We start from the raw sequence: 14,129 nt of genomic DNA, 5'->3' as shown, positions 1-14,129 counted from the left end.
TTCTCCTCACCCAGCAAGGGAGACAGCCACAACAACCACTCTATCCAACTTCATGGTGTTTTTCAGGCTGGAGCCACTGGTGATTGAAATTATCCTCATTAGATCGTAGATAAACATCCTGCTGGTGCTAACACAGCACTGATAGCAGAACACTTGGCTGAAGGCTGTGCATTCCCAGCACTCCAGGTTCTCTGCCCCACCCAGGCCTTTCGTTGCCAGGCATTTCTGGCAACGTTTCTGTTCCTACAGCCAACTGACTTTTGTAGATCTGTCTGGAGACGATCGATGGAGGATCATCGTTTTTACAAGGTTTGACTGCACATCTTTGAAAGAAGGCAAAAGGGTGGGGAGAACTGTAGGAGCAGGCAGATAAACCCACTACCTGCATAAAAATAATATATTCCTGTCGCTCCAAAAATAATGCCTCCTATTTATTTCCCTGGAAGATAAAACAAAGAGCAAAATGTCACTGTTTGATAGAGCAAATTCTCATCTGCAAAGCACTAATTTTTAGCATAGTCAGCACCACTAGCTATGCACTTCTACCAGCAATGAACAAGACCCTGTATGCTACGCTCATGAAAATCTGCATGGCCATCCAGAGCTTGGCTTGTCTTTCACACTGTTGTTCACCGTTGAAACCCACCATCCATCTGCCTCACTGTTCTGATGTCCACTCTTTGGTCTTCATAAACATTCAGCAAGGGTCAGTGAACGTCAATGGGTGCCTTTTTTTTCCTCCTGGAGGAATTCAGTGACTCACCTTTTCTTTGTACTCATTTCTGTCTCAGATGCCATAGTGTCCGGCTGCCCCTCTGTGCTGTCTGTCACAAAGCAAAAAAAACATAACAGAATATTGGCAGGAAGGTTCAGCCTCTGCTGCCATATCACCAACATCCACCTCTGATGCTCTGGGCCAACAAAATAAAATAGGAGGCATTACTTTCAGAGCATCTCTAGTATTTAGTGTTCTGAAAAACCACGTTACCCTTGGGATTGTTTTTAATTGAAATTAAATGTGCTTGGGCACGCCAGACTTTTATAGTCCATGATGAGTTTATTGTATACAATGATTATGGACTCCATAATTAAAACTGAAAAACTACTGCTATTTTATTCAATATGAACAACAAATCAAAGATATCATTTTACTTTTTGTATGTTAAAACTGGGATGTGTCAGAAGCATCAATCTCAGACTTCGTGTCACTGTAATTGTATGGTAGGCTTCAAGTAAGCGAGTTGCGTGTGGATAAAAGCCTTTGACAAGTCAAACACTTTGGCTGAGATTTCTTTTAATTTAGTATCACATATGTCTTTTTAGATCATTTGCAATAATAATTATGGAAACTTTTTTTTTTTCCTTGCTAGGGCCTCGCCTCTGAACGAGAGGGGATAGCAGTTTCTGCAGTTGCTTTGCAGGATCATATAATACACAGTCATCAGCTCCAAGGTCTTTCGTTAGCAGATCCTTTTAAGTCAAGGTCAAGGAACATCAGGAACATTTACAGACTTGTGAACAAAGAGACGGTCAAAGCAGTGGTAGATACTGGGCTACAAAAAAAGAGCACTCACCAGAAGAATAAAGAAGATGAGGAAAAGGAGTATGTTCTTGATCCCAATCCTCCACGGCTAACCTTAGGTAAACTTCTGTGTATTCTCATTTGTGATTTTTTTGTCTTTATTTACAATAACTAACATGAAGTATCCAGTCTTTTTACTGAATAAGGCAATTCAGTGCTAAACAGCATAAGTTCTTATTTTTAAATTTGTCATTATCTGATCATTTAGGCTGCCATGTGAATGATCATTTAAGCAGTGGAATTGTCATCAGTGGCTTGAATATGGCTTTAGAAATGTATTAAGACTTATTATGACATTATGACAGTCAATGTAAAAAAGAAAAAAAAAACAAAAAACCTAGAGCAACTTGAGGAAGAAGAATTCTTCATTAAAGGGCAGGAAGTCTTTTCCACCATTTTTATATGCTTTGCATATTGACTATGGTAACTTTCATTACCTTATATTCACATCTTAAGCTAGAATACTGTGTTTATTTTGGAGATTGCAGTATGAATAAGATGATTTTTATGTGTTTTTGAAATGGTTTCTTTTATTCCTTATTCAATAAAAAGACACTTGTGCTGTGTTAAATGTATTCTGTTAATATATACCCACCTTTACTCAAAGTTAAAAAGGTTTGTTTTTACTATGGTCCTGGGGCTAAATCCAGGAAGAATTAACACCTGTAGCTAAATACCTTTTTCAAATTTAGAAACAAACATGCAACAAGATAAAAGTCACAGATGTGAGGGCTTGGAATGATGCCTGGTGAGAAAACTCACTTTTAAATAGTATTATAATAACGCAGTTGTACAGCAGTGACAGATAATACTACTGTTAAAAAAAAAACACACAGAAATCCATGAAGCGTCTCAGCAGAGCAGGGCTCCAAATGTGCTTCCTAGCAATCAGTTTCCATTCTTTGCTTCCCTTTAAGTGTTTCTAGGGTATTCTTGCCTTGATCATCTCTCCTCCATCCTTTTGATTGTCTTCATTAGTCTTTTCTTAGAGTCTTGCAGCTCCACAATTTACAGTTTTAAACGTCATGAATTTCATCATCATTAATAATTGTTTTATTTATTCTTTTTTTTTTATAAAAACGCCCTGGGGCCTCTCTGAAGATCATGTTGCCTTTGCTGGAGGAGCTGTCACAGTAGTCCAAGCTCTAAAGAGAACCATGTAAATCAATGAGGCTCCATACAAGCACAGGCATCTGCCTTTTGGAATCAGAGTGAGGTTGAGAGGGTAACTTAAGATAATACACAATAAGTGAGTGTAGCAAGCGTTTGGACAAAAGTAGTAAGACAAGGTGATTATTAGTATGTTTGCTTGGTTGTACTTCTAAAGATGGGAGGGTTTTTTTCTTTGGTGCCGTTTGAAGAGGAATTTGAAAGAGGAGAGGATTCCGGGGGCAAAGCCAGCAGAGAGCTACTGGGGTTAACGCAAATACAAATAATGAGTGATTCTGGAAGCTAAAGGTTGTGGTGAAAAAATGCAGACCAAGTGTGAGCATGTTCTCTGCAACTATAAGGCGAAGTATTTTCTCCTTAAATCCCAGCACTGACTGAGAGATCCCATATGAATGTTTGTGCAACTGATTCCAAAGAATGTGCTGAAAGATTTTAAGAAGTCATTGCCATTGTGTCTGTGTTGGCTTATTAGTATTTTCACCTGTAATCTCTCATTAATGTGTAATGCTTGTGTCAGACTTTCTCTTTTTAAGAACTCTGTGTTTTAAACCTTTAAGTTGTGAAGCAACTTTGAAAATGTAATTTAATGCGTTTTTTCCTTCTTGAGTTTGTAGGCAATCAAACAACCTCCGAGGGTTCGGTCATTAAATTTTTCTCAACGGGGGCTTGCGTCCTAAAAGCTAATTATAAGGGCTTAGAGGTTATTGTATGTAATTACTTTGCTAATGTTCGTTTTAGGATAAATAGCTCAGTTGTAAAGTGAGTGTGTCAGTAAGCAGGTTGGGCTTCTGAACAGTGCATAAGGATGAAAACTCTTGGATCTCTTGAGCTGTGATAAATGTAGGCTTTCGTTACTTATATTTATTCCAAGTGCTGCTTCAAAAATATCTTCACAGAGCCTTTTACATCAATCACATATCGCTTCTTCTGTGTCCTGCTGCCAGTTTTCCTTCATCAACTGTGTTGTGTAATAGCTTTCTTTCTAAACACCTGTGTAACCTGTCCCTCACAAATATCCCATCTGGTTTATATTATTTAGAAGTTCAGTTTTGCCTCCAATTCCTATTTGGCAACTTCAATCATCTTTTTGTGGAAGTTTTTAATAAGCTTTCTTTAATTTTTTTAATTTTCTTTCACTCCGGGCATGTACAAAGGGCTTCCCCAGTGCCATCCATTGTCTTCCCTAAAACGGTTTTTGACCACAGTGATTGGAAGAAAATAAAGGGAAGGCAATTTTATTCTGTAATACTGTCTTCCACTGTGACTGGTTTGCAGTGTATCCAGATTCTATCATTGTAAAGACTATCCACATTTGTCTATTGGACCATCCAGATGGGATTCTCTTTTCATACTCGTCCACTGATACTCTTAGATGCTATTGTCAAGTGAAACTTGATTTTTGTTTTTAGTAAAGGTAAGATATGAAATCAGATTTGTTGGGTGTCTTTGAAGGATGTTCTCTGCTATGAGGACGCTTTATGCCAAGAGTTTGGTTGGATCTGCTCTGTGGTACAAGTAAAAGAGTTGGCCCTTTCCCACTTATAACTCAGCATCATTGCTTTACATTCTAACTATTTAATATACCTCTTCTTTTCTGATTTTAGCAAATTATGATGGATGCCCCCTCATGGACTCATGTTTTAGGTTATTGCACATACCTCACACATTTCTCCGCTATCTTCATTCAACCCATAGAGGTTTCCTCTGCTTTTCAAAACAGCATAGGTCTATTCTTGACTGCACCAACTAGCATTTTTCTTTTACTGGTCCTGGCCTATATCCCGTAAGTGGGGGAAATATTGTATTTTCACAAATTCCTTCTCTGAGAAGACAGATTTATCATGGACATTCAGCATGGTACTTCACAGCTATCATCTGAGACTGCCTAGCTGAGCATTCACAATGCCCCTGCAACTGGTGTCCTGTGACCATCTCTTTTGTTTCTTTTTGCTCCTTCTGTTTTATCCATCACAGTCTCGTGTTGCATTTTTACATCAGCACATTTTACATCAGTTTTTTTATTATACCACTTTATTCATTTTTCTTTGTTTCAAGAATGCAGAAATGTAAAGTTAAATAAACCTTTATGAACATGTTCTAACAGATTCTGTTTGTACTGACACTTTGAAATTGTGTTACTGTGCATTGTTACTTTGCATAGTTAATAATCCCCATCTTAGTAGCTGTGAATAGGAATCACATTCATATTACTTGGCAAATAGAAGCTTACATAAAAAAATCCCTATATAAATCTTGTATCTAAAAGAAGTTCTGAAAATTAGTAAACAGCTAGCCATTATTAGGAAGTATGTTGCCAGCCAGTGGTTTGTGAGATGATAAATTTGTATGAAGCATTTGTACACATTATTTTTAAATAAATGTATGATCAATGAACTTTGCAAGGAAAACATCCATTATCTGCATCTGCCGGTGGATTTTATCCGGTGATTTGTTGTTCTTACTGTTTGCAGCTCAGAAATTAGGACTAGTTGAGCCCCCTTCCCTTCCGCTAACTGCTGAAGAATGGGCAAAAATAAAGCAGAGATCCATACAGCAAGGAGATTCCATCCAGCCCTGTGCAATATGCAGGGAAGAGTTTGCACTTCAGCCTCAGGTACGTGTGTAACCGTGGACTACACCATTGTATTTAACTAAGATTTTCCAGAGTTACTCCTAAATGTCACCAGCTGGAGGTACAGAAGAAAGAATTGAGAGGTTCAACTTTAAGATGCCATTTAGTATTCAGCAGCTTTTGGTATTAAGTATTTAGTATTATTTAAGTATTTAGTATTTAGTATTAAGCAGTATATTGCTGTGTTGGTCAACTCTGGTGTACTTTGCAAGTGGGATGGTAGAGAAAGGTTGGTAACGTTTGTTCACTGATGCGATTATGACAGTAGTGGAAAAGGTAATCAGCATTTTTGCTATATTTTTTCAAAGCAATTATAGGCTATATTTTGCTCCATTTAAACTCCCATTAGATATGAACTTTGGCTCTGTTAATCAAAATTATAAATACGCATTAATTCATCAATGTAAGTTATATTTTGCTTTCTCGCAGGTTTTATTACTTTGTAGTTCAATTCAGCAGTTATTTCCACTTGGAAAATGGAAGTGGGTGTGCTCTTAATACTATTCAGTCTCTTAGTTATGTGAGCATTTCTTCAGTTAACATTTTACCTTGGGGTCTTTATTCAGTGCCATGCATGTAGCGTGAGCACATCCATCGTGCTTTATTAGATCCTCTCATGTATCATCTTGAAAATGTGAAGCAAAAGGGGTGAGTGACTGATTGAAGAGGAGTGCTGCTCTCACAAACCCTGAGTGGAAGGGTTTTGCTTCTGTCTACATGAACATTAACTGTAGGTGTACAGTTGTCCAAAGACAGGTGGAGTGGATCTGGCAAAAGACCATTCTACCCTAGAAGTCTGAAGCTGGACAAGAGAGAGCAGAAGACAGCAGTAATTAAGAAGGTTACTTTAGATTTAGCACAAAAAGGGAAATGCCTCTGGAATTCTTTTTTTGTCCTCGGAATTTCTGTTAGCTTTCCTCCCTCAAGGGAAAAAAAGCCACTGTATCTGAAAGCTTTCTCTTCAGCTGGCCGCTAGCCATTAATCCTTTTGTGTTTGCCTGCTCAATAGTGCAAACTACTTGTTCTGGTTTCCACTCCTTCCCCAATTTTCCCTTCCTCTAAGAGCCAACTGCTGTTTTTGTCCAACTCTATCTTTTGTGAGGATGGAGATCATCAGTATTTGGTGGGAACTTAGGTCAGATAAAGGTGAAGTTTTCTTGTAGCCTGCAAACATGTTTTCTCTTTTCTTGTTGTTTTTTCATCTTTTTGTGTATTTTGGTGGGGTTTTTTTTAAAATGTATGAAATGCTGCATTTGATTTATATCACTGCTTGAACTTTCATGTTTTTATGGGGAAGGGGGGGGAAATCACCTTTCATTTTAAATACTTGTTCTAGAATGTTTTGCTCTAGTTAAGAGCAATTGGCATCTCTCACTTTCTGCAACTCCATGTATTGTTAACACCGAATTCACATACTGGTTTAAGCTGTAATTTATTAAGTAATTCCTACAGAAGACTGATATTATTTTTACCAGAAATAATGCACTAGTCACCAGAAGAAAGTGATGAGCTTTCAGGCAGTCAGGATTTTCCTTGTTGTCAATATTTTTTTTACTCTTCAGCTTTTAGAATGGATTAAAGATAGTTTTCTCTGTTTTTTTTTTTTTCTTTGTAAAACAGGTGTTGCTTTCATGTTCCCATGTATTCCATAAAGTGAGTATGTTTTTATTTAACAATCCAGGCATACAGTATGTGTTTTAAGTTACTTAAGTTAATATCTCAGTGAATTAATGTAACCATCTTGAAAAGGCACTTTAATTCCAGATTCTTAAGATAAGAAGTATAATTTAAAGCTATTGAATGATGAGGTTCTTTATCCCAATGTATTGTCTTTTTAAAACTTTATGGGAAAACATCATTTGTAACTGAGTTACATACACAAAACAAGAACAGCCTAACACACAAAAAAATCATGAGAATGTACATTGATTTACAATATTTTTAGCATTTCCCTTATAAAAATATACATTTTGTATGGTGTTCATGGCTTGCCGAATAAACATTTTTTACATTCTGTAATCTAACCGCTTTCATTCTTCCCAGTGATATCAAATACGTAGTAGATAATTGCAATGATTTTTTCAGGCGTGTCTGAAAGCCTTTGAAAAATTTACGGGCAAAAAGTCTTGTCCTATGTGCAGGAAAAAGCAGTACCAGACCAGAGTGATACATGACGGGGCCCGCTTGTATAAAATAAAGTGTGCAGTCAGGTAAGAGGTGCCATCACTGGGCAATATTTATTTCAAAATAATATTCTGAATTAAAATTTTAATGAGAAACTGAACAGAAGAACTGAACAGTCAAATAATGTAAATTTGAGCTTCCTCCTGAGCAATCTTGTTTCTTACAGAATTCAAGCCTCCTGGAGGGGATACGTTGTTAGAAAATGGTATAAAAACTTGAGAAAAACAGTGCCTCCTAAAGACAGCAAACTAAGGAAACAGTTTTTTGAGGAAAAGGTATGTTTCATTTGCTTCTTTGGGCCATTCTTTGATCTGATTCAGCTCCCTTAAGTCTAAACTCTTGAGTGTCAGCTCTGTACCCTTTCATTTATTCCTTGTCACTCGTATCAAGCAAGCAGCATTGGAGACCCTCTGTTAGTCTCCTCATCCCACCCTATTTTCAATGTAAAAGTAGGGAGAATAATTTAGATTCTTAAGGCCTAACTTAATATGTAGTATACTATATGTTGTTCCGTATGTATAGCAAGGCTTTTTGTGAGACTCTGTATTTCTTTCCTCTTTGTGATTAGGCACAGTAATCTGTTTTCTATGAGGGGCCATGGTTTAGTAAGAGAAGAAATTAATTAATCCATAAACAATCATCACTTCTCTGCATTGTCATTGTTTCTTCACATGGCACTGAACTGGGTGGCTCCATTCTGTGGATTTGCTCTTCTCCAGCTTCTGCTCTAACCCAAATCAGGCTGATGGTGGGGGGTCCTTCAGCATTGGAGGTGGATTTGATGGAGGGTGCTTCAACATTTATGTTTGGAAGAAGTGACTAAATACTTCAGTATACTGTGACTGTCCACAAGTATCATGATAACAGTCAACAGAAACAGATTTTTCTGCATGGATGACTTTGGAAACAAAGTCTGCCTCTTTCCCAACAAGGCTGCCCACTTTTGGTGGGCTCAGAATACCAGCCTTAGTTACATACCTTGTCTCAGTAAAGGGAAGCTGAAGAACATCTCTAAATATGCTGAAAGTTCCAGCTGAGCATCACTTGTTAAAATTTCAGCTGAGTACAGATGTGTACAGTAGATGTCATTGAACTACCCACAGAGTGTTAGCTTATAGAGCCCCTATCTTAGAGAACTCCTTTTTAGGGGTAAACAAACTGATAAAACTGCTTACATTTCATCAGATGATTGTAAACCATAGGATAATCTTTAACATAGATTTCATGTATCATTCACAGCATTGGGAAATCATTCTCATACAAGGTATTTCAGGATCTGTAGGGAACGAAATGGGTGCTACTTTCTCACTTTCACTTAAGAATAAATGTATAAAGTTGTCACACATGGATTCATAGAATCATAGAATCACAGAATGGCCTGGATTGAAAAGGACCACAATGCTCATCCAGTTCCAACCCCCTGCTATGCGCAGGGTCGCCAACCAGCAGACCAGGCTGCCCAGAGCCACATCCAGCCTGGCCTTGAATGCCTCCAGGGATGGGGCATCCACAACATCCATTTAAACCTGGATTAGCTAGGTTTAAATGAATTTGGTGCCAATTATGATTAAAGGATATATGACAGATGACAGATGAGTTTTCCTGGAGTTAACTCTTACAAATTTAAGTGCTGGTCAAAGAAAACACTGAAGAAATTTTTCACGAGAATCCATCCATTTCCAGATGCTAAAAAGCTTTTCTAAAATAAATTTTGCCTCAAAAAAATTGTGGCTCTTTTAAAATGTCACTTCCTAAATGTTAGCATAATCAAACAGCACCTCAAGTGGAAAAAAAAAGTCAATTTTTTAATAATCCTGCCTCTTCTGGAAGAATCACAAAGGTTAAATGCCAAGTTTCCCGCTCTTAGATAAATATCACAAAATAAAAAATGAAGTCTGCAATATTAGCACTTATTTTAGTGTGATATTACTTATTACACCTATGATTAAAATTTCTAATATCTCAGATCAAAGGAGATACAAAAGGTCAGAAACCAAAGCGTGCTACTTTTTAGCACTACTGCACACAGAAACAGGGCGTTGCTTCAGCATATGAGGTAGCAAATTTCTTTGATCCTATCCATAAATGTCACTTGTGCACGTCATTTAATTGAGGCATAGCCTTTTATTGGTGCAATTAAATCTTTTCAAACGCATTACATTATCTCCAGCTTTGCTAAATGTGTTGACCGTTGTTTAGTAAGCTGGGTAAGTCACTGTGAGATGGGGTGGCTGACTTTAGGTTCACTCTCCCCCTCTATGTGATTTCTCCCAACAATTTTAATTTAAATCTCACCAAACAGTATAATGGTCCTAAAATTTGTTTAGTCGTTTGACTTCCTTTATCACATGGAGATGGTAAACATTCTGTTGCTAACTTGAAGTGGCTCCAAGCAGCCAAACGAGGAGGATATTAAACCAGTAAAAGCTTATCAACTGATTCATTGATATGCTGTAAATTCCAGCCTTTTCATTTTACTTTTGAGGGTTGCCATAAGTCAACACATTAGTAAGCAATTTGCTGACACTGGATCACTTTAAAAGGCTTCCCTGTGGACAAAGTTCATGCCGGTGCTTTGTTTCACCGTTTTGTTTTATCATAGCCTTGTGTTGCCCTGCGGATGACTGAAGCAAAACTGAAGAGTTTTGCATACCAACAGAGTGTTTCAAATCCTCTGCTTATGTTTTGCTATTCATGTTTTAAGAAGTTACAGACGAAGTAGAGGTATGGCATTTTCAGAAATAAATTCAGTTAGTTTCAGATCTGGAAAAAGAAATGACTGGCTGTTACACAGCAGGATTTAATATTTAAATCCTGGAACATATTAACATAAGGTTAACAAATGATATGAAGTGTTCATTACTTTTTATTTTGATAGTACAGATTTGCCAGTTAACATAAATTTGGGGTTACATTTTAGTTAAAATTTCTTCCTTCTCAACCCTAGGCTTAATTTGCTGATCGATGGGATATGGGTTGGGTCAGGCCATGCTGCAGGAAATACAGGAGCAGCTCAAAGCAGATAGTGTCTTAGCAGCAGGGAACGTAATAGAATGCAGTCCTCTTAGGCAGGAAAAGAATTTTCCTCTCTCTCCTTTACAGTGTCTGTGCAAAGGAGCTCATGAGGGGACTCTCAGGATCACTCAGTGAAATGGGGTAGAGAGGCACAAGTGCACGCTAAGGGCAGAAGTGAAGCTTCTCCCTGCTGAGGGAAAAGGAACAAACAGCACAGCACAGGAAGAAAGGGGACACGACTCACTTTAATGCAGCTCCAGCCGCTTTCTCTGCCTCCTGCTTTCAGCTCTTGTTGGTTAATTTCACTCAGCAGTCGATCTAATCATCCCACAGTGCACAGAGACAGGCTGCGTCCTGAAACTGACTGCATGCTGATTGTGCTGCTCTCAGATTCACAGAAATAGACACTGGATCAGGAATGAGTTAAAATGTAGCTGTTTTTCCCCAAGTTTTGGGTCCTGAGAGGCTCACAGAGAAAGTTAAACCATCTTCGCAGCTGCTTGAGCTTTCAGTTACATTGCCCTGGCTTTGCTTTCTTACAAAACAGTTCAGGTCTGTTCGTGTTTGATGCTGACATAAATGAAGATCGAGCATAAATCAGGATATAAAGTATTTTCATCTCGATCAACTTTGACTCGATGCAGACTAGAAACTGGGAATTATGTAAGGTTTAGGTGTAATCTTAGGCCAGGTTGGATGGGGCCCTGGGTAGCCTGCGCTCGTATTAGATATGGAGGTTGGCGGGGGAGGGAGGTTGGAGTTTGGTGATCCCTTCCAACCCAAGTCATTCTATGATTCTATGATCTTATCCTGTACCTTCTGAAGTCTGGTTTTAAAAAGAAGTCAGAGCAGTTAATGTTACCGTGTGGAGCAGGTCCAGTTTTAGAACTTAGGTGACAGCAGTTCAGATTAACCAGTGACATTCCTAGTAATCTTCACTGAATATAGATTTACAACAAACCATTAAAGATATACCAATATGCTGCACTTTAATCAGCTTATTTTGTGTCTCAGTTATCATTTGGGATTGTTCGGAAACCCGATAGTGTAAATGCTGGAGGAGTGCAGTGGGATTTTTGTTTGTTTCCTCCTGCACACATACCACTAAAAATCACTGTTTGCATGAGATAGAATTGGAATTTTTTTCTTTCTCGTCAGTGAGCAATCATAGAGGAAGCACAAGAACATCCATCCAATTTTTGCCAGATATAAAACCTGTACTACAAAGTACAGGAAGTTCTGTACTTTGCTGCTTTTCAAATCATGTTGTGATTTAAATACACTCCTCAGGATTTTGTTTTTAGCTAGCTACACCAAGTTATCACATCAGCATTACTTTGCACTAGTAACTAAAGCTGAGTGGTGCTAACATGCAGATACATCCTTTCAACATACTGTTGCGCCTGAGATCATTTTTGAACACAATAAGACATAATAGGTCTCAGTTATCAGTGGATCAAACTATTAAAGAAAGAATAAAACATCATCAAGAACCAACTGACTTCTCTCATGTTATGGATTTCAGTATTTCTTGTCTGCCCTTTCCTAATGTTTGTCTTCTTCAAGTCTCTCCTGAGGAACTACAGCTTTCAGTGGAAAGCATTCTCATACTTGCACATTACATGAATGTGTATATATATATTTTTTTTAGAAAACATCAACTGCTACTGTGAGGTTTTTTGTAGTTGTAGAAGAAAATGGGAAACTGAAAGTTTGAAAACTAAATGCTAAGCAAGCTTTTCAGATACTTCTGTGGTTGGTCGATTTGCGTTGGCAGTTTGTTGGTTGGGTTTTCTTTTGTTGTTTGGATTTTTCTCTTTTGTTATTATTTGTGTAGCCATTGGATTTGGCTTCTTGTTTCTATCAGATCTAAAAGAGTTCACTTTGAATATTCCATCATAAGCTATGAAGGGTCACTTTCAGCAGTTATAAGGGGAGCACATGTCTTGGTGTGAAAAACTGCCCAAAACTGAAGTGAAAGTAAGAAGGAATTCAGGTTCTGACCTAACAACAGCTGCTATTTTCCCACCCCTCACTTCCCATCCCCTCTTCCCTGAAAAATGGCTGTTTTCCAATTAAGTTTTCAATCTAACAGCAATCCATTTTCTTTTCAGGTTCAACAGATTAGCAGTCAGCTCCTGAGTTCTTATGACATAAACCTGGATGATTTTCTTTACAAGATAGATTCTTCTATAGCTGCGTGTCGGGATGCATTTCAGCAGCTGGAAGGAAAAGAAATACTCCTCAGTGAAAATGACTGGGAGAAGATCCAGATGCAGGTTGGCTGGCTTTTTTTCTTTGTTTGTTTAAGAACTCCAAACTTACCAGCTTTTACACTCTTTAAAGGCATGGCAGTCTTCAGCACAACTGAGATTTTTGGGGAGGACAGGGGAGTTCAGTTTTTTAATATAACCTATTCTGAATCAGGAACATTTAACAAGCTTTTATACTTCAGAAGTCTCGTTTTACTTCAGCAGCATCTCTCCTCTTTTCAATCAAAGAGCCCAAGGAGACTAAAGACACTATTGAGAGTGAAAATGCTGTTCATTTGTCAAAATACACCAGTCATAAAGTTTGAATGCTTTAATTAGTAATCTTATCGATATATTTACATCGCTTCACTACTGTAGAGGTTTATCTGTCGTTGTCTTTACTTAGGCATTTCGGCAGGAGATAGCTGACTGTCCTATCTGTATCACGCCACTCAGCCCTCCTGCTCACCCTGCCTGTGTTTCTTCTGGTACCAGCAATCCGTTCTCCCGACTGACCGTTCTGCTTTCTTGCTCACATTTGTTTCACCATTTCTGTCTTGAAGCGTTTGAAGAGTTTTCCTTGGGAGTGCATCCTCTTTGCCCTTTGTGCCGCTCATATTATCAAAAGAAGGTCCTCAAGTGTTGACACCCACAGTTCAGTGAAGTACCTCCCAGCAGAGCACAGCTGACAATGCACGTGCACGTTTCTAACTTGGGAACCTCTTAAGATCCAGATCTTTTAAGTAATTTTTTTTTAAATGTACAATGGCATTCACCTTGTCTTTGGAGAAATAAAAGTTGAGTGCTGTTGCTCTACTTTAACTGTCAGTTTCACCTTTCTCGACATTTTTTGTCTCCATCCCTCTGGCACTTTCAACTTCCCTCATTTTCATCTCTCTCCCCCAGCGATGAGGCACAGTGCATTTAGGCATTGTGTTCCTTCAGCAGAACCCCCATTATCCTTTACCATTGTGGTTTTATGCCTGATACGTGGTAGCACAGGCTCCCATTCACAAGAAAATCAGTACGGTCACTGGGGTCACTGCAAGAAACACATTTTCCTTCAGCCAAGCTTGCCAACCAGAACCCCGGCTCTTGCTTCTGCTTGAACAACTGTGACCAATCCCAGTTCGCTGTTTGCAAATAAGAAATGACCCTCAAAGCCCAAGGATCACTTCAGAACTTCTTAGAACTAAGGAACCAGTAAGTACTCATCTATTTTAGCAGGAATAAAAATATGGTCATGACTTTTCAGCTGTACGTTGCTGAAACCAATTCAGGTCACCACGTGTAA

The 14,129-nt window shown here is 38.3% G+C and overlaps 1 protein-coding gene across 1 annotated transcript; it reads left to right on the top strand.

Moving 5' to 3' along the window:
* Nucleotides 1-285: 285 nt before the first annotated feature.
* Nucleotides 286-13,481, top strand: RNF32 (ring finger protein 32). The gene is made up of 8 exons (XM_042817364.1): nt 286-309; nt 1,371-1,641; nt 5,224-5,366; nt 7,005-7,037; nt 7,470-7,594; nt 7,735-7,843; nt 12,698-12,862; nt 13,242-13,481. Exons 1-8 carry the CDS (start codon nt 286-288, stop codon nt 13,479-13,481), a joined length of 1,110 nt encoding a protein of 369 aa, XP_042673298.1.
* Nucleotides 13,482-14,129: the final 648 nt, after the last annotated feature.

Source organism: Centrocercus urophasianus, unplaced genomic scaffold (assembly GCF_019232065.1).
Source record: "Centrocercus urophasianus isolate 14NV4802_14NV808 unplaced genomic scaffold, USGS_Curo_1.0 seq_16, whole genome shotgun sequence".
Classification (NCBI taxonomy): Eukaryota; Metazoa; Chordata; class Aves; order Galliformes; family Phasianidae; genus Centrocercus; species Centrocercus urophasianus.
Note: the sequence above shows the minus strand (reverse complement) of the source record. Positions and strands in the feature narration are given on the sequence as shown.